Raw genomic sequence first — 27,933 nt, forward strand, 5'->3', positions numbered from 1 at the left:
TGCCCTAACCGCCTGGCCATGCCGGGCCATATAACCCTGAGTACCACGTTCTACCAACTTACCAACTGTAGATTACAAAAAATAAAAACATCCAAATTACACTTTTGAGAAAACCTACGGAAAAAACAAAATCTTGTTTTAACCGAGCTTTAAAATAGTACAATAAATAAATAAATTTGTCTTTCGCCAAAAGCAGTTTGTCGCATAAACAATTGGACCACTTACCCAAAAGTACGGCACAACTTAGCATAAGCCTTAGATATGCCCGTAAGAGAATCCACCAAAGCACATAGACATTTCTCATGACCTGTGAGAACATGACCCATCATAGTTGAAATTAAATGAAAAACAAAATTCTGCAGTTCTCACGGAAATAATAAATGGGTAATAGATTCTAATGATTCCTGACATAAGGAACAATAATCAGTTGGATGCAAGACCATATGAACCAGTTTCACATTTGTTGTAATTGCATGATGCAAGAATAAAAAATGTAACTCACCTAACCTCAACCCCACAAAAGGATCGCAATGAGACATAATATTTTTCCCCACTCAGTACGTAGTACCACAGAACCCCAAAGATTATGTACTACCGAAAATTACATACGAACCTGTAATATACGAAAGATATACTTCAAAGACAACTCCACAAAACGAAAATAACCATCACCAGAAGGCTTGTAAATAGACAAGGAAACTATGGTAAGAGCTAAAGATCAATAACTTGTAGAAGTAAAACCCTCCAAGTTTCAGGAAAATAATAATGATCGAACTAAAAGAAACATTAACCTTCTTGCACAAATCAATAATAGCCCTCTTTCTTAAAACTATGGAACCACTTCATATAATAAATCCCGAACTCGTACAATCCCAGCATCTACAAATTCCTCAAAATAAACCAAACGTTCTGGATTATCTGTTAATATTGGCTTATGAAACAAAAACTAATTAAAAATCCCCATTGAATCAGAAGCAAGATCCATGATACACCCACCAATAAAAAAAATGAAATCCCGAAATATTTCCTAAATAAAAGGATTTCAAGTCCGTAACAAGTGAGCAACAATCTGACACCTCAAAACCAGCTCCCAGACTCGCATACGTATTGATAAAGTAGTCTATTAATGAACCCACAAACCTCATGACAATTCTGGTTAACACATATGAGAGCACAGACAAGGGACACCTCTGACCGTTAAGCGGGGTAAAGGACGTCTCACAACATCTACTTATAGTAAACCGTTTTCTGTGGCTGTACTACCATACAATAGATCGTGTCACTCACGGATACAAAAATTATCCGCCGTTTGTATTTATAGCTTTAAATATCTGCATTCACGATTGTGACTTAAAACAAGAGTTAATTATCTTGAAACATGTAGCTAGAGATAAAGGATTTAATCCCGAAATTATTGACATATTGTACAAAAAACATATGTGCTAAGATTCCAAGTGTTTTATAGGCAATCCCAACATGAAGAAACATCTACGTATTACAAAGCAATATTCCTCACACATTAGTTCAGTGTTTGAGAGCGAAAAGTTATTATTTTTTACTCTTCTCATGAAACGATTTGCACAAAATTATAAATCGGCCCGGCATGGCCAGGTGGTTAAGGCACTCGACTCCCAATCTGAGGGTCGCGGGTTCGACTCCCCGTCCCACCAAACATGCTCGTCCTTTCAGCCGTGGGGGCGTTATAATGTGACGGGCAATCCCACTATTCGTTGGTAAAAGAGTAGCCCAAGAGTTGGCGGTGGGTGGTGATGACTAGCTGCCTTCCCTCTAGTCTTACACTGCTAAATCAGTGACAGCTAGCGCAGATAGCCCTCGTGTAGCTTTGCGCGAAATTCAAAAACAAACCAACAAAATTATAATAAAGACAAAGTAATTAAATCAATACTCCTTGTAATAGAAACACACACACAGTGTCGTTAATGATTACATCTTGTCTTGTGAAAGAATGAGATGATTTTTATTTGTTTGTTTTAGGGAGAAGCTGCATAATGTTTCATTTGTGCTCTGTCTACTGCAGGGAGTCAAACCTCGGATTTTGGCGTTGTAATTCCGTAATCATACTGCTGACCCACCAAAAGACGAATAAGTTTCTCGATTCCCAATTACATTGTCCCTCTGGTCGGTTAGTCGAAGCTGGAATCCCGGGTTCCATTCTACGCGAGGAACAGATCTCGCACAGCTTATGAAGCTTTAAGCTAATAAATAAACAAACCATGAAAAGCAAACAAAACTAACTGGTTAGATAATGATGTTTGTGAACGTCCTATTTCTTTTAGTACTGCTTGTTTCTATGAATGTATTGTATAGGAAAAATAGTACTATTTTATATATAATCGGTAGAAACAGAAAAAAAGGGCCAGAAGAATGCTAATGTACAAACTTTTATATTATGTTTGTAAGAACCAACTACGTATAAAAGGTGTCTTATAACTGTTCAAACTGTTAGGATACTTGCCTGGCTCTCATCGCACATCGCTTGCGACCACTTCAAAGCTTCTGATGTTGCAGCTCTTATATTGTCAACACGACCTAGGTGAAATGCTCGAAGACTGGCACTTTCATAAGTGGACACAAGTTTTCGGTGTACTCTATAATAAGGAACAAAAGTATTCAATAATAATAAGACAAGCACTTGCGTAATGACATTCCCAAGATCGAGTAATTTAGTGTTAACCTTCTAAATAAGACTTAACAACTGGAATGTTAGTAAAGTTTTCAATTTACTCAAGTAAAATTATTTACAAGCAGTCAATCAACTTGTTATAAAATTTCTTCGAGTAATATTAACCATGAAGAAGTCAATAAAATTTCTGAATAATGTGTTTGAGTAAAGTTACTCGGAAGCAGTCAATAAACTTTCTGTATAATATCTTCCAGTACAGTCACCCGAAAGTAGTTAATAAACATTTTCTAGAATGCCTTCTTGTAAAGATACTCAGAACCAGTCAATAAACTTTATTTATATTGTCTTCAAGTAAAAAATGCAGGACATGCCAATAAAATTTCTATATAATGTCTTCGAGTAAAGTTACTCAGGAGCAGTTAATAAATTTCTTTATAACGTCGTCGAGTAAAGTAACCCAGAACCAGTCACTAAAACTTCTGTATAAAGCCTTCGAGTAAAGATACACGGAACCAGTCAATACACTTTCATATATAATCTCTTCGAGTAAAGTTACCCGGAAGCAGCCAATAAACTTTCTACTGTTAGGCATCGTTACCAAGGTTATATGAATAATACGGTTATTTTTGTCCGATATGTTAAGTAATGTATAGTTTTCGCGACAGACATGTATTAACTATTTCTTATACGTTTTCTTACATTATGCAAAATTCATCTGAGGGATATAAAAAAGATTCATAGTCTAAAATATTAATGAGTACCAAGAAGAAATAGCTGACATGCTATAATGTGATATACTATTCGCAGCCATATTTTTTCTTCTACTTCTGTTGTAAAAATCTATAAAATTTAGTTTATTTTATTGCTCTCAACTGAGCCAGATGTGGCCCTTGTCGCAAACTCGCCCTCTGTACTTTGGACTGACGTCAAAATTAAATTATAGTAGCCCAAGAATTTCCAGTGGGTGCTGACTAGCATACATATTATTTTGTGTAGATTAGAACAAATAAACAAACAAATATCAAAATCTTGAAGAGAATAATACATTATATATATATGTATATATATATTGGTATTATTCTTATTTGTACACACATCTTCATGAACACCACAAAACATATTTGTGAAACAAATAGCTAAAACTCTTAGTTGCTTTTAAACAGAATTCATTGTAGAAATAAATATTGTGGACCACTCCCTGTACTCAAAACAAGTTAATACTCATCCTAACTAGACGCGTACTGATGGTTCGATTCTGGTTGTTAGTATTTATCCTAATTATACGCATATTGATAGGTCAGTTTTGTTTGTTGATATTCATCATGATTATACGCGTAATGGCTGGTTTATTCTGGTAGTTAGTTTTATGTAATAATGCCGAGTTGGAAGATGTATTTAAGCTACTCTTTAACAATTTTTGTATTAATTCAGTTAATTAACTATTAATGATTTGGAATATTGAGATTTATTTGATATATATTCTTAAAAATTAGGAACTTAGCAACGCCTCAATATTTTGTTTCTTTGTTACGGATATTCTCGCAAAGCGAAAGAAATGGATATCTTCGTTAGCTATCCTTCATTTTGAACTGATAGACTAGACTAGAGGGAAGGAAGCTAGTACACATAATCTACCACTAACATTTGCAATCGAATAGTGGGATTGGACTGTTACTTTTATAATGCACCTACGGTCCCGAAATGCAGAGTGCGATTTTACGGAAACATGACACGAATCCTGGACCCTGAGATTCACTGTTCGAAAATGCTAACTATTAAGTCTTTCCCGGACACTTCTTAAGATATACTTTCAGCATACAAAAATATAAAATGATAATGGGTTATAATCGTTTCAGTGTAGTCTAGCGACAATTCTGTGTCTTATACCTTTTTTAATTTTGAGTATCTGTTGCTCTAGAGCACTTCAATGTGAGATTGAAATTTTGTGGCATCTTAAGTAGAGGGTAATTCCCCTGAAACTTCCTAAAGTTTATTAGTTTTACATTCCAGATAAATAAACATGCATTTTTTTAAACTGTGTATCTAAACAAAAGCCTGGCACTGGGAGAGGTGTTAATTTATATAAACGTGGCAGTGTAAGAGTGAAAAGAATTAGTCAATCAATTGGATGTTGCCTTTTCTTAAACAAATATATTACCCAAGTGTTGGTGAAGTAAATAGAATAGACTACAAAAATGTTTATTTGCTCAAGTGCATTTCAAATTTCTGTTGGTTTCTGTTTCGCTTATTGAAAAGCTACTAAGGCTGTTTTCTGCCATCCCTAATTTTGAACTGCTGATCACAGGGAAAGGAACCGGACGTCAGCATCTACTGCCAACTTTTGGGCTACTCTTTGCTAAGATTATTTATTCTGTGGTTGTTTAAGTCTTTTTTTTTTGTAAAAGAAATGTGCTCCAGAGATCTCAGCTATCCAAAAACCTATTGTTGACGTTACTAACCTAATATTTATCTTAATTTTTAACTTATTTTACCAGATTTCTACTCATACATTCTGAGCAAGCCTAAATTAGCTTTATTTCCAAGTACATCCGTCAGGTCAGCAGAAATATAAAATTCTGCAGACGTAATACTAACGTAGTTATTACTCTCAAAGAGCAGTCGTAACTTTCCTAATAAATAACGGTATTTTCTAAAACTACAAAACGATAAGAATTCAGAAGCTAAATATGTTTGATCAACAAAGTAGCAGTACTACATACATCTGCATAAAAATATTTGTTAAAATTTTATATTGGTGCTCTTTAAAAATTATTAACAATAAAAGTTAGAGTTAGACCACATTTAAATACTAGAGTGGTAAACAGTTTTGTACAAATTTAGGTAATAAACACCAAATACATAACATTGGATATGAATAAAATAAGGTTCGGTTCAAACAAAAAGCAGAAACTGCAGTTCGTTTCTTAGCACTGATTTGATGTGATGTTAAACACATTTAATAGGGCATATTTGATCTTTAGGTAACAACTCTTATAACACTATAAGGTATACATCCTATTCTCAATAGTATAAGTACAGCACGTTGATGGTAATAATGGATCCACCCATCTCAATTAAATCTAACTTAGAATCCTATGCTACACTGTTCCGTATAATTTATAAAGATCACCACCCATTATCGGCCAGTTGTAGTAAGAATGTCATGTGAAAAGAAACTGAGAACCATCAATGAGCAAAGGTTATAAAATGTAGGACTAGTGCTAACAGTGTTCGAGTGACATTTGCCCACTCTTAAATACACTGTGGTAATATGTTGATAAAATATAATACTATTGAACGCTGTAATGAGAAACATTGTTTAGTTACAAAAAATCTCTTAGTTAAAGTAAGCTATTTAAAACTGTTGTGAAACGAACCCGAACACCTGGCATTGAACATATAGTCCAGGATTTAATAAGAATTAAGGTCTGTAGCGACTAACGCATTCACAGTATGCAGATAACTCGGTGCTGTCGGGTTTTATGGAGCCCATAGCCGCATGCCACACTTTGAATGATATTTTTTAGATGTTAACTCTGATGATGGAATTTAAGGAAATTCCGAAACGTCCGTATTAAAGATGTTTTTTGGTATTGTCGTATATTTCATATTAAATTCATTATACATCTGATGTTTGAAGGAACTACAACGTAAAAGTTGCACTAATTGTTGTAGAGGAAACAATTTCTAACCGATTATGGTATATCAGTATACTATGGAATCATGCAATACAAATTATCTATATAAAGGTGTAAATATATTAAAATACATAAGTTACCAGTATTGTAAGAGGGATGTCACACATTTCGCAAAGAGTTTAAATTTTAAACAATTCGTTGAAATGTAAGGTATTTATATCCTGATCTAACTGTTAGCGTAGTGTCATGTATGATCAAACAATTAAACACAAAGATATATTTAGCCTTGTGGTATGAGTTATGTTACATCTAATGAAATACATTTTCACAAAAAACACTATTAACTTTCTCTAGTATCATAATTTGTCTATTATGGAGAATGCAATTGTCGTTTTGAACATTTTAGTTTATTTCTTATTTAAAAATAAAGAAAAATTACGTATTTCAGGTTTCTTTCTTCGGAAACAGCATCAAACATCAAATTTAAAGGATACAATTGCCTGAGACAGGCAGTAATGAATGATAATTATATCATTATTATCCTGATACCGAGATTTAATTTGAATTTTGTTTTTCCCAGGCCGCTTTGATAAATGAAGTTTATTTCCCACATTAACGCAGACAAACTTAGTTGTAGTAAGTAAGTTGAAGTGCCAACTGGATGTAATATGTTCATACTTACTTGTAGTAAGTAAGTTGAAGTACCAACTGGATGTAATATGTTTATACTTACTTGTAGTAAGTAAGTTGAAGTGCCAACTGGATGTAATATGCTCATACTTACTTGTAGTAAGTAAGTTGAAGTGCCAACTGGATGTAATATGCTCATACTTACTTGTAGTAAGTAAGTTGAAGTGCCAACTGGATGTAATATGTTCATACTTACTTGTAGTAAGTAAGTTGAAGTGCCAACTGAATGTAATATGTTCATACTTACTTGTAGTAAGTAAGTTGAAGTGCCAACTGGATGTAATATGCTCATACTTAGTTGTAGTAAGTAAGTTGAAGTGCCAACTGGATGTAATATGTTCATACTTACTTGTAGTAAGTAAGTTGAAGTGCCAACTGGATGTAAGCATCGGGACTCATCTTGTTACTTTTTATAAACTGTCTGCCGTAGTCGCTGAATCGTAGGATATAAAGATCCAGGTCACTAACAAGTCTAAAATATGAATAAATCATTAGTAACACAAGTTTCCAAATTTTTTGTATGTGTTTACAATTCATTATAACATTGCACACTATATACATATCAAAAATAATCCAAAATACATGATCAAAACAAACAAGTTTATAATTCACGGAAATCACGGGAAGAAAACGATTGGCATATAAAATTATCACGAAGTTTTAACTTTAGCTTTTTTCTAGCATATCCATTACTCAGTATCGTAAAAGTGCCTAAGCTAAGAGGAAGTGTTACTCGGTGAAATATGTGTGGTTTACACCACACAGTTTTCATAACTTAAAAATAACATAGGTTGTGTTTTAATAGATTGAATTTTGGCAGACGATGTGTGATACTTAAAGTACAAACTAAATCAACATATCCTGTTTTAATAAATAGAAACAAAAGATAACATTAAAGGCTATTGATTTTTATTATGTAGAGTTAATACTACGGTACAAATATAATATTTTCTTTTTTTGCAGAATCCTGCCAAATTCGTTATCTGGGTAATATTCCTATTTAATTTAGTGTATCTAATATTTCAATCAGAGCTGATAATGAAGCGTGCCTGAGATGCTTAGATAAGGTGATTCTAAGCCAGATTTTTTTACAATTACCTCAGCAAAACACATTTAGCATATGGTGCACATTTTTCACAAGAACCCACTTTTTTCTTCACACACGCACACACACACATATATATATATATTTAAGACAATGGTTATATTTCGATTTTTAAAGCATGACCAATGTGTCGGAATGCGGTTGCATCAAAAAGCGTCACGTATAAACAGTTATTAACGCTATTAACGATTTAATTGGGCCACTAGTGGAAACAAATTTCTTGTAATCTATTTGTTTGAAGTTAAGCACAAAGCTACACAATAGGCTATCTGTGCGATGCCCATCACAGGTATCAAAACCCGGTTTCTAGCTGTGTAAGTTCCCAGACATACCGCTGTGCCACTGGGGTCCTTGTAATCTAATTTAAAGTATTATATACGTGTAATATAACTGGATGAATGTTGTAACAGCAACAAAAAGACAATAAACTGTGTTCGTAGGTTTGAAAATGCCATTTTTATATTGTACATGCCAATGAAATTATAAAACGCAAGCCTGTATCTGGAAGCAACGTTATTTACATACATTCCGCTAACCCAACATTTTAACCAAATAATACTCATAATGAACTCTTCAACAAATGAAACGTTAGAGTACACTTATTGTAGACAAAATAGTGCAATATGTATGTGAAAATACAGTAGTTTTTCTTAACCTTTTGTAAGACGTTTCGATTGCGGGTGCAATTATTATAAATTTCACAAAGCTTTGGCTAAAATGTAACATAAAGTAACTTATTCTAGAAAGCTCGGAATATGATCCTAAGGTTCATGGTTTGTGTCCCGTTTCTGTGAAAACGCTCTCCATACTTTCGGGCTATGAGTGTGCTAAGAGATAGACAGGCAAATCCCACTATTCAGTTAGGCAAGAGTAGTCCAAGAGATGGCGGTCAGTGCAATTAACTAACTGCCTATTCTCTAGCCTATAAGTTCAAAATTAGAGTCAGTTGTTTCAAAAAATAAAAAATACCATTTCGATATAAAGAAAGGTTTGAAAATTATAAACGTAAGCTTAAAGACACACAGAAGTAGTCCCCCAGTGGGTCAGTGATAAGTTTACGAATAACGCTAAAATACGGGATTGGGTTCCCTTTATTAGACAGAGAGTCTTTATAGTATTTTGGGTATTTGTTAGCTGACTACTCAAATCATAAGATATATGTGTTTATATACTACAATGAATAACAATATGAATTTTAACAAACACTGCGATAAAGTTAATTGGTTACAGTCCGATATTCCGAAAGGCTATAGTTCCGAAAAATGAACGTAAAATCAATTCCACATGTAGGTCTAATATTCATTTAGGTTGTTGTATTACATAAACAGTAGTATGTGTATAATTTTATATTAGGAACATAAGACGATAAAATTCTTGTAATAATTCCAGAAACCTATATTATTGTTACCTGTAATTATAGCTTTCTCTCTCTCAAATTAAATTTCGTGGAACATCGCATATTCTGGTAGAAATTTTTGGGAATGTCGGTCTGTCCCCATTTAATTTCATGGTCCTTACTCCAAGATCACACAATAATTAATAAACTCCAATGTTAGCTACATTACTTGACACTTTAAATACTGAAGTGCTTACGTGGCGTAATGTAAACTTACTAGTAGTACATAATTTTTTGTCTTTTCCTATTGCTGACAGGAATTTGAAGAAATTACAACTTTTCAGTAGTTTTTTCTTAAACTTTTGTTAGACGTTTCGATTGCGGGTGCAATTATTATACATTTCACAAAGTGTTAGTTCTATAGAATCTCTAATCACATGTACGTACAATGTTGTAGTTTGTATGATAGTAGATTGAGGATATTGAAAATAGTTTGAGGAAATGGTTTGTTTGTTGTTAAGCACAAAGCTATACAGATGGCTATCTGTGTTCTGCTCACCACAGGTATCGAAACCCGGTTTATAGCGTTGTAAGTCCGCAGACATACCGCTGTGCCACTTGGGGGGGGGGAGGGGAAATAGTAATTAAAAATGTACCGATTTGTGTGCCTAAGTGTTTGTTAATGATAGATTCGTTATATTTAATTAGTAAGGCTCTCTTATTCTTCTATTATTAATGCCTGGTGTATGTTTTAGGGTAGTAGCGTTTTGGATTGAAAAATTATGGTTGTTTTTATTCATGCGTTCCTGCTCTTGAGGAGTTTTTGGTGTTATTTTATTCGTGTGTCAACTTCGTGGTTTATTTCAATCATGTAAAAGGCCGAACAGTTGTTGCATTGTATTTTGTAAATGTTTCCAAGAGGATTTCGTTCGTTGTATAGTTTTATCAGCATGGAATCTAATACTTATGTCAAGAGAATGCTTTCAAGATCTCTTTAAGGGGTCTGCTAACATTTTCTACAAAAAAGAAAATAAATAGTGCTTGTAATTAGGTTAGTTCGGTTTGTGTGTATGTGTTTTGGGTTTGCTTGTGTATTAATTTTGTGTTAACTATGTTTTGTATTTTTTTTGTAGTGTAATTGGTTAGTGTTAACAAGTACGAAAAATTTGGCCTATTCTATGTCTTAATAACGGTATGTAATATGTACAATTATAGCTCGCATGAGAAAAATGAAGTTCATTCTGAATTTAAAATACAACTTGGAGATATCAGTTGGACACTATAAACGCAGTGAAAATCTAAATTTCTGAAACTAATACAATCTTTAAAACTAGAATTCTACATCTCTACATTTTATTATGACGTAAAATACCCACCTGTTCATCTTCTTTTCAGCGTCGTTTATTGTGCATAAAATGTCATCAGAAAGTTCCCAATTCAATTTAATTGGTGACTGAATGAATACTGTTGACTGACAAGTTTCATCAGGTGGAGGGGTCTCTCTGAAATAATACCACAATATCATGCGTTAGATAAACGAGAAAAATTAGATTGGAAGTGAGCAATCGCTTTAACCTCTTCTACTGACTTGGAATTAAAACTAAGTCTTTGGTTATTATGTTTTTTCTCATATCCAAAAATATTTCGTTACACATAGATTTGCCTTCAGAACATGAACGTGTTAATAATAAATCGAATTCATCGTTGTCGTGAAGACTTGTAAGTTAACTCACAGGTTAGCTGTCATAATAAACTTACCATACACACCCACATTTTATTACCCTAACAAATCTGTCTTCACGAAAGTGCCAACCAGTTTGCCTTTGGACCTGATTTATGTGAAACCGAATAATGATTTTATGCAGTGGGTAAAAAAAAAAAAAAAATTATACATGAGAAGGATAAGTTGTTTATGTTATTTATTTATTTTTGGCGTAACGAAATATATCAAAATTATGCTTGAAATATGTTTTATATACGTAAAAAAAGAAATTAATACTTTCTTAACAATATTTAATAGCTAATGAGGAATGAAAGCTGGCTTGTTCTAGTTCTTAACAAGGAAATTTGGTGCATGTGCAAATAAAAAAGTTTGCTAGTGGACATTGAAGTGTATTCTGACTCCTGATTCACAACACTAAACGAACTAATTAGATAAAATAACATCTGAAGTCAACTATAATTTAAATCACCGATGCTTTTTGTTTATCCAGGAACTGTAAATATTGTTCCAATGAAGTATAAAAAGATATTTTTAACACGCAAGTAGGATTACATGTGTTACAATTACACAGATAATGCACATAGGTTTAAAAATAATTAAATTTCCTGGAACAAAACCATCTAATTTGGAACGTTTCGAAGCTTAAAAGACAGACCCAGAATCATTTAAAAAAATCTAATGGTGAACATTTCTTAAGATGTTTGAAATCCACATTAAGATGTATTATTCATGCTCATTAATTTTTATTTGGTTTCTACTTAAATTGTAGAAAGTTCAGGCAACTCATATACTGGTCATTGCTAGATCCCTAAAAACAAAAAATAAAAGCCACTGTACCTCTTCTGATTACCAGTCAAATATTATAAATTTAAAACAATCAGTTTACAAAACACAACGCTGATATCTATAAAGCTTGAATGCGTGATGAAATTGCGCGAAATTTAAATCTTTATTGGAAAGTAAAAGAAGACAATCAATATCGTGTATCATTAAACATTTTTTTCAAAATCTGCGTTATTTAAAATTCACACTCACGTCATGTTAATCTTAATACGAGTCCATCAATTTTTTCTATGTTCTTATCCGTGAATTTCTTTCTCATTCCGCCAAATTTTCCTTTATTTCTTTCAATGAAGTTAGATGCAATAAATGTATTTATTTTTCTTTCTTGGCTATGAAACTACTTTTGTGTTTAATAGCAATATTCAATAGCTTCTCTTTAAATTTTTAGTTGATATTCCACTTTCTTATTTTTGATGTTGCAATTCACTTTTACGAATATTGATATTATCTTATTTTTTTGCATTTAGTTAAAAATGACAGTTGTAGGCCTTTTTTTTCAACTTAAACATTTGTCTTATAAAACTTTTTTGCCATATCCAACGAAATGGCTTCATTATTTCAAGACAAGAACTAACTAGATAAAGTTTTTAACCATACTAAAATAAACATGTGATATGGTGACTGTGCATGCCCTAATGACAAACCATAAACTACTTAGTACGTGTAAAAGTACCACCTGGAAATATCAAATTTGAAAAGAACACGTCGAAAACAATCATATGTAGGCAGTATATGCTTCACGTATATGGATGATTCGATGGTTATCTTTGGTTCTGCCTACTCTTTTTTTTTATATAGCAAATAATTTACGTGCGTTCACTGTATTAGTTGCTATAAGGCTGAGTCTATGCAAAGATTTTCAACTTTTCATTCAGTCACTACACATTTCAACTCCTTACTTTTATACTGGAACTGCAGAAAACAGACTATTATATGTAACACAAACGGATGACCACTATTTGTTAATTCTGGCGTATCACTATAATAGGGTACCTGTTGTAAGATTGAATCAAATATTCGCAGGTGTAACTGAATGCTATTTAATTGTACAGATGGTTAGAAACAGACTTCACAAGGCTGGTCTCTTTACTATGCCAGACGTCCAATGAGATGCATTTCACTGATAGCATGGCACACACACAAAACTCGGTTGCAATTGTGGTAAAATAAGTCTAGTGAATCTATAGAATGTAGAGTATTATTATCTGTTTATTTTTTTTTTTAGATAAATCATTCTTCAACCAGATAACATGCATATACTCAATGATGAGAAGAACGAAAAAGTACAACTGACACCATTTTAATCTATTTATGTGAGTACATGACAGAAGTGAAAGTATGGTGATGGAAATATCGACTTCTATATCCTGCAGAATAGTACAGTTAATTGCCATACTTTGTAGAAACCATGTTCTTTGACCCTGTTGTTGCCATATGCTAGTGCAATTACCCTGATGCCAATGAATAGTAAGGCCCTCCTATATTGAGAAAAATAGGTGGAAACATTTCTTGATTGCCAAGGAAGTTAGCATACAATTGTCCCACAGAATGAATCTCTACTTAATTTGACACTTTTTCACCAAGCGGTTATTGCTCTCCCTACATATTTTGAAGATACTCATGTAGTAAAAGAAACAGCTTTTGCAATAGCTGTGAACATTCAATCCTCATATATTGTCTTACCACACGATGATGGAATCATGCACTAAAACACTTCTTCATCAACAGAAGCGGTCTGTAATCCTTTATTCATATCTTGCTACATCTAGCATATTTATCACTGACTTTAACCGCTTTTAAGCTTAATGCCACTTATAACAACAGTTACAACAGGGGTCACTTTTGTAGTGAAGAGGAGACATAGTGATGTGCTGTACAGTTTTTATCAGTGGTTTGGTGATGAGGAGACATATGTTGGCGATGTGTTGTATTATTTTTATCACTGTTTTATTGTAGAAAAGACATATGGTGGCGATGTGCTGTACTATTTGTATCTTTTATAATACTCATAGCATTTAGTCTATATAGTGTTACGAAGAGTTTTCCGCCCATTGGACAAATGTAACGACAAAATTTGTTTACAATCACTGCTTTCTCCTATTGTTCATAAATCGTGTTTTGTGTATGTTTTGTTTGTGTTAACTATTATCGATAACCGTTATAGTTTGTTTTCATCTGTTTGCAAACTATATTTGATGAAGGCAATTTATTAAATTCTCAACTACCCTTAAAATGAAAATGTATAAACACTCGAAAATTCGTGTGATCAATAATTACTAAGTTACTTTAAGATACAGTTTTGCATATATATGTATAATGAAAATTGAACTGTGTTGATTAAACTTAGTTTTGTTTTATGACAATATTTTGGTGAGTTTAATGTGTAATGTGTTATTTAAATATTTCGTTAATTTCTTGGTTGTGTTTGTTGATGCGGTGGACCTAAGTCAAGCTTTGTTTAGTGTTAATGAAAGCTTTTGATATATTGTACTTTTTTAGATATAAAACTTAGCATTTCGCTACTTAATGACAGTAATGCCACTTTATGACTTGTAACTGGTGGACAAATTAGACGTGTTGCAATGAAATTGCTGCATTTTTTGATAATGAAATATTATCAAATATGAACTTCAAATGTTCTATAAAGGAAAGGTTTATGAATTATTAGCCGATGTTTCAAAGAATAAACTCTATTAGATTTTCACCAATAAACAAATGTTTGTAATAATTCATGAACGTCTATGGCTAAACTGAAAGTAGTTTTCTGGTAACACTGGAACATAATTTCTTGGCAGAATTTTACACCCTGATTTAAGTAAACCTACTTGCTGGAATTAGGTAGTGAAATATTCCAATACTTATCAGACTTAATATACCTTTGTCAAAAGCTTTTGCAAACTCATCATCGAATTTCAACAATTTATTAATTCAAATTCAGAAAGTAAATAAATAAGATTGGTTTGTTCACCCACTCATTTAAATGTGGTGGCCCGGCATGGCCAGGTGGTTACGGCGCTCGACTCGCGGGTTCGGATTCCCGTCACACCAAACATGCTCGCCCTTTCAGTCGTGGGGACATTATAATGTGACGGTCAATCCCACTATTCGTTGGTAAAAGAGTAGCCGAAGAGTTGGCGGTGGGTGGTGATGACTAGCTGCCTTCCCTCTAGTCTTACACTGCTAAATTAGGGACGGCCCTCGTGTAGCTTTGCGCGAAATTCAAACCAAACCAAACCATTCAAATGTGATACCAGGTAGCCTCACTCTATGGTAATATATTTATATTTTAAAATTTTGCTCCTTGTTCATAGCTTTGAGAATCAATTCAAATCATCACCAAGAATTCATATTTTTCCTATTTCATCGTTATTTTTGGCAAAGTGATGATGTTCAGCAGTTTCCTATGGTGATCAAATTTAGGATTTGATCGTAAAATTTGTTTTAACTGTTAACAAAGAGGCTGTATTCGAAGTTTTCTGGTGATGTTGAAAGCAAGTTTGAAACTTAGAAAAAGACGCTAAGCACTTTGCTTTCCCAAACAGACCAAGACAAGTAAAGTTATGAAAATTTGAACTACATTTTTTATTTACTATTTAGTGAGAGTCATTAATTCATACCGAAACTTGTTGGTATTCTTGAATTGATAGACACTAATTCGAATTTATGGAAAGGTGGGTGTTTCTGTTTTGACTATTATTTTTACTTGCAGTTCATTTATAACAACTATTAATAATTAACACTACTGCTTTTTCGAATAGCACACACTGACTAGCATCTTTATTAGATTTGTTTGCTTTAGTATTTTCGCGCAAATCTATACAAAGCGCTACATGCGCACATTCATCACTAATATTTTAATTTAGGGATTTTCAAGAATTAGAAGAGTGACTAATAACAGTATTTCAATCACAATATATTCATCATAGTCATTATCAACGACACGTTTCGCTCAATCCAGTACTCCCCAGTCCGTTTGAGATACAACGAACATATTGGTAATCATATATATATATAAACGAATTGTTACAACAACATTTGTTATGGCGTGAAAGCCTTTTACAATCTGGCGAAGAATGACCATAAATAATAATGCTTGTCATAAAACGTTAGTGTTAGGCCTATTTTATCCTTTAACACTACATTCTTTATGTAGTCTTTTGGGGAATTTCAAGAATTAGAAGAATATATAATAGTAGTATTTCAACCTTAGTATATTCTTCATATCCATAGTGATAACCATAGTGACGAACGTTTACTCAATGCTGTAATTTACATTGTAACAAGCTATTTTTTTGTGATAGGAAAACAAGGTCAATCTATGTCCACACACATAATATCCACTATACGTGGATATGGGCTTCCAAGACCACATTTAATCAGATCAAATGCCCATAGGAGCTGCAGCAGGTGTCTTCAGAGGCTTGTGGTTAAAAAGGGTTACTGTGATCCCAAACTCCTTGTCCATTTTTCTCATGAAACAGTCATTTATATTAAAGGGTGGCTGGAAATATGAAAAACTTAGGTTTGTGAGCCTTTGTTAACTTAAAATACTTGTTTTTATCTTTTTAGTTATACCATAAGATACCTCCAACTTTATCAGAATGGTTTTCCTGCAGTCTCTATATGACTGTAGTAACATTATGGATTAAGATCCCGATTAAATTCACTTTCAATATAACAGAAACAAAACTACTGAAGTAAAAATATAACCCGTAAATATAACAGTAAGTCTAAAGATTTACAACGCTAAAATACGGAGGTTCGATTCCCTGCGGTGGGCACAGATAGCCCAAAGTGGCTTTGTCTTAAAAGAAAGAAAGAAGCAAACAAACAAACCCCCTCATGGGTTTTAACCAGTACGTGTAAAACAAGCAATGTAAATTCTCCTTGGCGTTTTACTATAAATTATATATATATTCTATAAATATAAATATATAAATTATATAATTATACATGCTTTTAAAAACGTATTTAATTGCCTACAAATTCTACTGTGAAGCTCTTCATGATATGAAATATAAATAAATAAAATTCGAAGGGAATTTGTCATATGTTGTAAATTTATAATAGACTACTCTTCACACTTATGTATACATATCATGAATATATAACTGCCCAGGTTAAAGGGTTATCCCATGCAAAGTGAAACCTTTCAAAAGGTAACAGGGGAGATTAAAATTAATGTTTACTAACAATCGTGAAATATAATTAATACAAAACATAAGTTGTCATGAGGAGTTATGATTTGTGTTGAATGTAGCTTTACAAAAGTTTATCTGATTTAAAGTCTCTGGTATTATTAGTATTATTTTAGTATTTTCTTCTAAATGAATTCTCTAACAGGAGAATTTCGCAATATATTTCAAATATACTCAAAAGCATGTGACTATGTTTATCACACTTTACTGATAATTTTGACAGAGGGAAGCTTTCATATGAAAATCAGGTGACACAATACATCCAAATGAAAGATTATGGAAAGCTCAAGACAGGATAAAACTGAACACTGGTCCATAAGTGATATAAGTATAAAATAATTTCACAGTATCTATACATATATTCTTATGACAAGTCTCAGATTTGAAATCCCCCTCATGAGGATTCTGTGTCAGAAAGAGAGCTGATACATACCTTTCCCAAAAATGATTAATTTTGGGTGACATAATGCTGCTTACAAAACTCCAGACAATGTGAATATGTAGTTCCGGTACATGAATCTTCACTACGACGTTAAATCGGGTGTACGTTTTACATGATTTGCTGCTTTGCTTATTTAGTATCGTTTCAATATAGCATATTAAATCTCTGTATTTGCATAAACAGTAAACACTGCTTGTATGGATGAAAAAATCTATAATTATCTACTCTTTCAAAGGCACTGAAAGCCACGTTTTCACCAATGAATGCAGCAATGGCATAATGGGTGAAGGGAGTGAGGGTGGGAGGCAGGTCAGACAAATGTCTGATGACCTTTTAAATTTGTTTGTTAGCTCATGTTGTAACATGTAAACAAAAAAGTAATAAGAAATAAAAGTAAAGGATTAATCATACAAAAGTTTTTGAACGGGATATTTTGATTGTTTTTAATTGGAATGTTTGAATAGGTGAAATTATGAATAGTATATGGAATTCACAAACAGTATCTTACATATATATATATACTCACATATAAGTTAGAAAATCATGCATGAATCTGACAACAGTGATTCCTTCCGACACGGAGTGTTCAACGACCAGACCGCAAACTCCATCACGACTCACTACAAACTGCAAGATTTCAGAAATTGAAATTATACTTGAAATACTTCAAATTTACATTCTACAGCAGTATTAATATTGTCATAATTGTTCTCAATTAAACTAAAGGCGATAGGTACACCGAAAATATAAGAAATTATTACATATTATTCTATCTCAATGCTTTCATAGTAGCACATTTTACAAAACGGATCAAATATAAGATTATATCAAGAAAATACCGAGTAAAAGTTATATAAAGTATATTAATATGATATCACACAATAATATTGAAGTACCTTGAATTCATAGCACTTGGGCTAAATTCTCCTGCAGAAGGAGATTTTATATTTTAAAACTTGGAAGAAGAAGAAGCTTTAGTTACTGATGTATATATGTATTATTATTATTATTACTGATATTTCTGAAATGTTCATATTGTTTCACTACTGCTTGTCAAATTCTATTTTTTATCTGGAGTTTACAGAAGTAAGATATTTTAAAACGATTTTGGAACCTCTTCACGTAATTACAGTACTGGCCGCCATGTTCGGTGATGCTCTACCTGATGACCATGCATTTTGAAATGTTGAGAATAACCGTGCAGCATATTTTCCATTACAAAAGGCTCCGTGGTAAAACTGTTATGTTTAAAATACACTACTCTTCCCTGTATGCTTTCCACAATCCAACTAGTGTACGAGGAGAACAGATTCCAAGCACCTATTTCAATAGTTTGATTGCACATAAATCCACAGGAGTTGCATCTGGCAACTTGACTTGTATGTCTTCATATGAAATAGCATGGATACCCGTCTTATTCTCCAGATGTTTGAGGTATGTGACATTTGAATGGACATGTTATGGAAGCAGCTTATGCACTCGTTACTCGTTACTTTCGCGGATGGAGATCATTCTTTCTTGATTATGCTGTCTTTATACTGTTGCCTGCGACACATGGAAGTCCTTTGCCACAGAGTTTTTGTTTGTAGATTTTCACCTGTTACAAGATGCTGCGCTTTGCTTATCATGGCTAGGCTATGGCTTGTTCTAGATCTTTTCTGGATTGCTTGATGCCTCAAGTTGATCCATAATAATTTGTTTCCTAATGTCATTAAGTATAAATAATTTTCCCCATTTTGGAAATTTTAAATCCCCGATATGTTGGTGAATGCTAACAACCAAAATTGAAGGTTAGCTTACCTAATCTGAGCCCCATATTGTGTAAGATCTGGTTTACAGTGAGTGCGGCATGGACTGGTGGTTAAGGGTTTTCAACTTGCAATCTGCGGCTCACGAGTTTGAATCACTTCACCTAACATGTTCGTCCTTACAACCATAATGTCAGTATAATATGATGATCAGTCTCACTTTTCATTGGTAAAGAGTAATCTATCTGGTCTATCATTTCTAAATTAGGGATGGCTAGTGCAGCTAGCCTTTGAGTAGAATTGTGTGAACTTCAAGAAACAAACAAACAAGCATGTTTTTGTATTATACGTAGTTTCTTAAAGTTTTCTTTGCAGTTTCGTTATGTCTTAAAGTACGTTATTAAATCAAGATAAAGAGTTGATTGTGCAATGCATTTTTCTTCGTTTGAAAGTTTTATATTCATGTATGGATTCGTTGTTAAAGAATATTTCTATATTTCATTTTTATTCAGCGTCCAAGGGATATGATGTCTGTGAGATGTGGAAGGCAGAAAGGGCTGATGGAATTCTCGACCAGCTCAATTTTAAAGTCTACTGGTTGTAAAACTAAAGCTTTGGGACACGCCTGAAGTAAGATATGCAGGGAAATATGGTACATGAAAGTGTAATAGTAAATTAATTGTAATAAATTATATCTTTATTCTTAACATGTACAGATTTGAAATAACACTTGATCAAGAAATCCGTTAAATTGATATCGTTTCAATTTACTTTCGTTTCTTTGTCACTTTCGAAGTTGTTAATACCTGTTATCGCCTGTGGTTATCATTGCTTAATGTTATTTGTATAAAGATGTTGACAGCAGTATCCTTCAATGGTAGAACAGGAGTTCGAATCCCCAAACATTCTCGCCCTTTCAGCCGTGGGAACGCTATAATGAGTCCATCAATCCCAATTTTCGTTGGTAAAAGCGTAACCCAAGAGTTGGTGGTGAGTGGTGAGACTAGCTGCCTTCCCTCTAGTCTTGCAATGCTAAATTAGGTACGGCTAGCGCAGATAGCCCTCGTGTAGCTTTTCGCGAAATTCAAACCAAACCAAAATGCTAAGTAAATGCGAGAATTCGTTGAACCTAGGAAACCTTGTATTAATCAGTCTGATAGGTGATATGAACCTGACTGTCAATCATAAGAAACTGCAGGTACACACGCCGTATTTATGCTTTACACATAACAAAGATTGTATTCTGTGTCATGCTCTTTCTCCAATCTCGTTATTCTATCTATCAGTAACCCAGTCAGTAAGCATTCTAGCAATACTTCATAATTCCATATCCTTAATAAATCTCCTGTTTAGCGGACTGAACTGGTGAAGCTCTAACGTTAATTAAGGTTACCTATATTCCACATTATTAGCGAGTATTACAGAAAAATGTAAACTATAAATTTTTCAGAAATTTTGATCTATATAAATTTGATATCAGGTTTTTATAGTAAGATTGATTTAAATGGATCATCCAAAAATCAAAATTTATAGTTTACAATAATTTTACTGAATTTTCGATAATTTTTGCTGATCTTTTTTGAAATAAGTTTGTCATTTTAATGGTAATTGAAATGGAAGCAAACAGGCCATCTTTCACATCTTTCAAAAATATTTGATTGTACAAAATCTTGATCATTTGGGCACAAACCTTGAAAATAGCAAACTCTTTAACACACCATTTATAAAAAGCAAATCCTAATGTGCAAAAATAATCTGTATTGGATTACTAACCTGTAAAAACTTGTCAAACCAGCGGTTACCACTATTGAAATCACTACCACCTCCATGGAGAATGTGACTTGCCATTGTTTCCACCTCAAGGTTAATTGACTCCCTACGGATACTGGAGTAGTTGGGCTTGGAGGTCAGTGGCTCATCTAGACACAGTAGAAACAAACTACTTTCCAGCATGTTTAAAGAGTGTTTATTGACTCCACCTATAATTTCAAATTAAATAATCAGAAACTTGCAGAAAGGTTAGTAAATACTTATGGAAATGAGCATGTATATAGCATGTTATAATGTGATATAACAATTTAAAGGTTTTTTGTAGTGAATACACCCACGAGTAAATTGTTTGTCTATATGTTTAGCCTTAGTTCGCTTCCTATGTACGTTTTCAAAGTAATTTCTAAAATTATCCCAAGTTTTGAACTACTGCTGACACTGTCTTTGCCATTCCATATATTGTTTTATAATGATACCAATATGCTACGAAATACACGATTTGACAGTCAGTGAATATTATTCTACACAAAGCGGTATTGGAATGTAAAACTCACCAGATATAAAATACAATTAGCATTTGACAGAGTTGTTGTATTTCTGTAATCAAACGACATTTGATTGTACTTTTAAAGTTTTAGTCACACAGAAAGTCTTATTTCAAGAATATTTTGAATGATTGATAAAACAGTACAATATAATAGAGAAACAAATAAAATACATTACAGATGCATATTTTATATAAACAAAAGCAGATTTTTAAAATGAATACTCAAATGCTAATCACGTCACATGATTGTAGTGGGCTTATATAAAAAGATATATCTTTATATAATAATTTTGAAATGTGAAGACAGCTAGTTAATAATACCCACTGCTAACTCTTGAACTACTCTAATCGAACAGTGAGATTTGACTGTCACTTTTGTAACGTACCCACTACCCCAAAGTATAGAGCACGATCATTTATTACTTATTTGGGGCAACGGACGTGAATCATGAACTCTCGAATCCACAGTCTAGCACGTTAATCACTAAACCACTCTCAGCTCATATAGGGAAAACTATTAAATCAAAGAAATGTAAAAATGTTATTAGATAAAATTCTGGATAAATGTTTTTCTTACGGTGATGAATGTGGTGGTCTGGTATTAATTCTAACAAACAATTTCTATGATTATGAGAGAAACTGTTAGTAGATACATAAGTAAAACCCTATAAAGTTCACATTATGTAAGGGAACTGTCAGCTGAAGGAGCCAGTGCCGACTGGATCTTTTCTTCATTTCTCTAAAGGCAAGAATCCTCATCATAGCCCAGTCATACAAAGAAATATTATAATTAGTCTTTTCTGGGAGGTTTCGTTGTACAACTAAAAACGTTTTGTAAAAATTACCCAAAACGAGCTAAAATTCAAAAACTGTGAAGGATTTAGTGCACTCAGAAGTTATCCCTAATTGGTTGTTAAATCACTTTTATGTGAACAAGCGTGCAAATCCTCATAAAGTATAACCTGTAACCAACCTCCTCAAGGTAAAAATTTTAAACTCCAAAAGGTAAAGCAATTAGTTGATGACAAGAAGATAAGGTCAAATTAAGTTTACGAATGTAACCAACAAATTAACTACGAGTTGTTAAATACAGGTTTATATTTTTCCCCACGAAAAGTAATAAGCAGTTTCAAAAGTTCAGCTTAAATAGTGAATTGATCTCGACTTATTCCTTCAATTCACGACAAGAATATAACTGGCCCTAATAATTAACGTTTCATTGACAACACACACTGTCCGAGATAGCCAACCATACAAAATATAATAAACCAGTTCGTGTGCAGGCAGGTAAAATCTCAAGGCTATAACTAGAATATGAATATTAACTACATTGGAATTACAACATGTTCAAAGAACAATGGTATGCTCACTTTGGACAAGCAAATTATTCCAACCAAACCAAATCACTCCAGCTCCAACCAGAAATCAATATGTTAAACTGTATGAGTTCTAACTAGATGACTAACTTACAGCTCTCTATTTAACCGTGTATTTGTCCAAAGAATATTTACTAAGAAAAATCGCATTTAGATAGCTGAATACTTATCTCTAATCTGGACTGTTTCAAGAAAATGAGAAATACACTTATTTTGTGGTGATTCACTAAGCAACTATTATGATGTACCCGAAGACACTTTGTTTCAGTCTTTCAATTGTGAGCACTCTTTGTTTGGTGCACAAATCCAACCTACGAGTGTAAAGACTTATATGGAGTAAGTAAAGACTTCTGTTTTTGCATGTTGCTATACCTGTACTGTAGAGTTCAATTAATTTTGATTGCGTATTTTTATAATAGTGGCCAAATATTGTTTAGCAATACTGTAATTTTCTTGTCAAAAATAGAGAAACTATCTAAAAATTATTGTTATTAGAATACTTAGGTATCATCTCAGTTTTATAGTGAGGATTGGTTGAATAAAAAACAACTCTTATTCTAGATTTCCTATAAGTTATATTATTATGGTTAACACATTCGATATGACATACATATATATATATATATATATATACATATATAAACTATTTAGAACTATAAGTATTTTAATCTATAATATAAATATTATGTTACTTTCTTATTAACCATAATGTTATGTAGGAATTCATGGATTGAAAGTGAGCCTCTTCTTCATAATTAGAAAAATTCTATTGGGCCTTTACTGCCATCTAGTGACAAGAAAACACAATCGTATAATGTCCCAAACCGTAAAATCTTCAAACGTAAAAAAAAAAAAGAAAAAAGAAAAATAAATAAAATACTGAAGAGTCAACTAGTGAAAACAGTTAAAATTTAGCCTTGAGGTTATCAAAAACAAATGATCTGACAGTTAAATTTTTCTCGACTCTGAATTATGAATGAATATATCCTTGTATCCTGGACTTAATTCGACGCCATTCAAACTCTCTGGCGATAACGAATGACATACATTAAAGCAACAATTCGAGTTTCGACAGTTTGGTTATGAAGAAACAATTAAACTCATCTTTCGAAAACAAGCAGTATTTCCTGAAACATCAACATGTCGTGAAAGGGTCACTTGGGATAGTTTTTGAAACTAGTAAAAATTGTTGAGAAAGAGAAAATTTCTGTCACTAAATTTCAAGAGATGATCTATAGATGTTCTTAGAAGCGTAGAAAAGTTACCGGGAAGAAGAGCAAATACAAACAAAAATATCAGCCTATGGATTTAGTCAAGGTTATGAGAATTCATCAATATCAAGTCATATTGCAATAAACAGATTAAATTACAGAATTTCGTAAAAACTGAAACTGTAAAGAAATACGTAAATAGTCTTTAACTCAAGCTGATGAATTTGTCAGGAACAAGGTGATAAGAAAATGAAACGCACTACTCCTTATCATAGTTAGTGGCCTATACGATTACATAAGTCTAGTTATTTTTTTAACAGAAACCGACCACGAACTAGTTCATGTCCTACATTTTGGCTACTAGTCTACTTCCTTCTTCAGGGAAATCCCGAGAAGGATTGTTTCTGTTGATCTTCGGTTTTATTTGTTTGTTGTTCAGCACAAACCTACACAATGAGCTATCTGTGCGCTGCCCACCACGGGTATAGACACCCTGTTTTTTAGCGTTATAAACCGATAGACTTACCGCTGTGCCACTGGGGGGAGGGGAGGGTCTTGGTAGTAAGGATGGCGTGCTATCCATTCATTCGTACAGGATTTCTCCCATTAGGACTTTAATCAACTAACTATTTGAATGCTTTAAAGAGGAGTATGCAGGTTTTGCTGACTAATTTTCCAAGTTAACCGAGTGTATTATTGGTTAAGTGGATGTAAAAGGCTTTGATATTTCTTTTCTCGTGTGCAATGCCTATTTCATTCTTTTTGTATTATTGTATAGTATTGCTTAATGGGTTATTGCAAATAGGTCGGTATTACAGAGTCTTAATAGTAAATTGTCAATTGGTATGTTCCCCTAAATAAAACTACTTCATTATGCATGTAAATCGTTCTTTGTCAATTTACTATTATATTAGCATAATGTACTTCAATACGCAAGTATTACACAGTCTTGTATACCTATTACTCTCCTGAATTTCAATTTTATTGGGCTTTATATTTCTCCATTGTATTAGAGTTCACCCAAACACAAAGGAGGTTGTAAATTGTGTTTTTATTCTCCATTGGGTCTTTATGTGATTCAGTGTGTACTAGCTGTGACCATATTGTGTTGTAGTTTCAGAATTGTATTCTGACTTTATGCTGTTTTCATATCCTGCGTATATTTTCAGATAGGCTCTATCATACCTGCTTTTCCATGATCGAATCACGACCTATGTTGACAAAGTCCTCCTGAGGACTTTATTGAAGAAGAAAACAGCAGGTTAACACATAAACGTATGGTGTAAACAAGTCAGAAATCAAAGTCTTCTAAAGAACACATAGCTAACTAATAAGTAGACTAGGGTTATTATATAGCTATATAGGTTATATTTATATTCAGTCCCTATGAGAGAGCTTTCTACATGGCGAAGAAAATTATATAATGGAATAATTAAAGTAAACAAAGTTTCTTTGCGAAAATAGTAACATTGAAATCCTATCCAGTAACCCATTTTCTTTAATGAAAAACTTTCCTCAGCCTGGGAGATCCGACCTTTGTTAGCAAAAGTTTAACAAACATCTTTAGAATTTACAAAAGCTCTATCCTCAAATGAAATAAATAACCTAAAACATTTTATAAACAAAATCTAGCAAGGAATAAGCAAATTCTGCTAACATTCCTACGTGAATTTGTTTGTTTTGAAAAGTAGGTAGTTTTCAAAAGTTATAAGTATCAGTCTGTGACAATACATTAAACAAAATCTATGCTTTGAACTTGAGTAAAACTGTCCGAAATTTCAAAGAAGAAATTCGAAATATTTTGTTTAGAGTTACAAGTCAACAGAGAAATACAGCTACATCAAGTAGACTCCATTGATCTCAACCTCTAATGAAATTAACAGTAAACAATTTCTCTTACTTTGAATAAAACTCATATAAAGCACCCTGAAGACTCAAGTTGTATCGTTTATTTGATTGGGGGTTTTCCTTTATAATGAAAAAAATATGAAAATAAGTAACGTCCACCGAATAAAAACCTTTGAATCTCGATGTGCCTCTGGTGAAACATTGTATCACTAAGACAAGTATCTTTTAATATGTAATCATTTTAAACATGAGACTTTCCTTATAATCATCCCGTAGAATTCACTAAAGGCTCAATTTATGATTTTGTTATTGGAAAGGTTTCCTTCATCGCAAAAAAATAAACAAAAATATAGCGATAAGCAAGCAAAGTTCAATAAAAACCTAGTTTGTGAAAACTCTTTTATTTGAAAGTTTCTCTCAAAGAGAATCAAGCTAACTTCACTGAAAGATTCTGATGATACTGTTAGCAAGAAGTCGTTTCTCTTGGTGAGTGAAATATCGAAATACGAAACTAGAGTTTACTGAATAGTTTATTTGTGACTATTCTTTTAGTGAAATTTTTCATTAATAGTGAATGAGACTAGTTGATGATAAGTAAGAATATCTATATATCAAGCATTTTGTTTTGTTTGTATGTTACTAAGTGCAAAGCTACACAACGGACTATCTGTGCTGTGACCACTGCCGGTATCAAAAAGAACCAAGAAGACAAAAGCCTGGCCTATGATGTAAGGGTTATAGGAATATCTCCATCATTGTAAGTAAACCTTTCGAAAACAGCTGATAGAATCCTCCAAAACTTTAATGTGTGACAAAATGCATAGTAGTAAATTTACTCTTGGAGTCTATAAACATACTGAAGGCGTAGAACTTGAAACCTACAAAATACCCAATGTGTGTTAAAACATTTTTGTTAAAAGCTATCCCACATTTTGGGAAAAATCTGTTTGTTTATAAGAACGATATTCCTCGAAAACCGAAAAATGTAATGAAATTGTTATTGTGCAGATTTTATATTTGTAATATATAAGATAATTTAGCGACAAGTAACCCAAATTTATAATGTGTGATGAAACGATTATTGATATTGAACATAATCATCTGATGAGGTTAACTAAAGCGAACCTAACATAAAATATTTGTCTGTTCTAGTATGTTAACATGTAAGCAAATTTCATCAAGTTCACAACACTTATTGGTTTTAATAGATAGCCTCGATTCTCCAGTAATGAATGAAACCATCTGACAAAAAAAGCAATATTCTAAAGCTAACTCAATTGATATAAGTTAGAATTAAATTTAGCCTCTTGTTGAAAGTTTCATTCACTTTAACGATATCGCCTTATATTGGTGGTTACTCCTCGAGGTGTATGAAGAAAAATAATGATAAATAGTCAACTTCACATTAAAGATTATTTCAAGAACGTTTTTAAATTTAGTAACCAGAATCTAAACTGAGACTCTACCTGGTGTTTTTAGAGAGAAAATTGGTTTATAGTAATATTAGTGCAGTAGATAATTTAATAAACATCCTGCGTCAAAGATAATAGATTTACATTCCTGTGCAGATTCAAACAAAACCGAAATCAGTTACTATTTACTTTTTTGAAGTTTGTGGTATGTACCAGCCCAGCATCTTCTGTTTTGCGTTGTTAATAGACCTATTGGTGGTTCTCTTTGTTCCTGATCCTTAGACATTTGAACAATTGCACCTAATTTTTCCACTAGGATATCTTCTTTTATGTCGTTTTTTGTGTCACCTAGATGTAGGATATAGAACTGAAAGAAAATACATAATAATGATAAATATCTAT

The 27,933-nt window shown here is 32.8% G+C and overlaps 1 protein-coding gene across 7 annotated transcripts in view; it reads right to left on the reverse strand.

Annotated features, from left to right (window-relative positions):
* LOC106457153 (vesicular acetylcholine transporter-like) overlaps window positions 1-27,933 on the reverse strand; it is a 316,981-nt gene that overhangs the window by 47,427 nt on the left and 241,621 nt on the right. For all 7 annotated transcript variants that reach the window (XM_022382971.1, XM_022382972.1, XM_022382970.1 and 4 more), the window contains 6 exons: window positions 27,721-27,898; window positions 21,141-21,346; window positions 18,146-18,246; window positions 10,790-10,915; window positions 7,322-7,444; window positions 2,477-2,609 (listed from right to left, as the gene is read on the reverse strand). In XM_022382971.1, the coding sequence (XP_022238679.1) occupies window positions 2,477-2,609; window positions 7,322-7,444; window positions 10,790-10,915; window positions 18,146-18,246; window positions 21,141-21,346; window positions 27,721-27,898 (867 nt within the window). The remainder of the gene's footprint in view (window positions 1-2,476; window positions 2,610-7,321; window positions 7,445-10,789; window positions 10,916-18,145; window positions 18,247-21,140; window positions 21,347-27,720; window positions 27,899-27,933) is intronic.

This window comes from Limulus polyphemus, unplaced genomic scaffold (genome assembly GCF_000517525.1).
Source record: "Limulus polyphemus unplaced genomic scaffold, Limulus_polyphemus-2.1.2 Scaffold297, whole genome shotgun sequence".
Taxonomy (NCBI): Eukaryota; Metazoa; Arthropoda; class Merostomata; order Xiphosura; family Limulidae; genus Limulus; species Limulus polyphemus.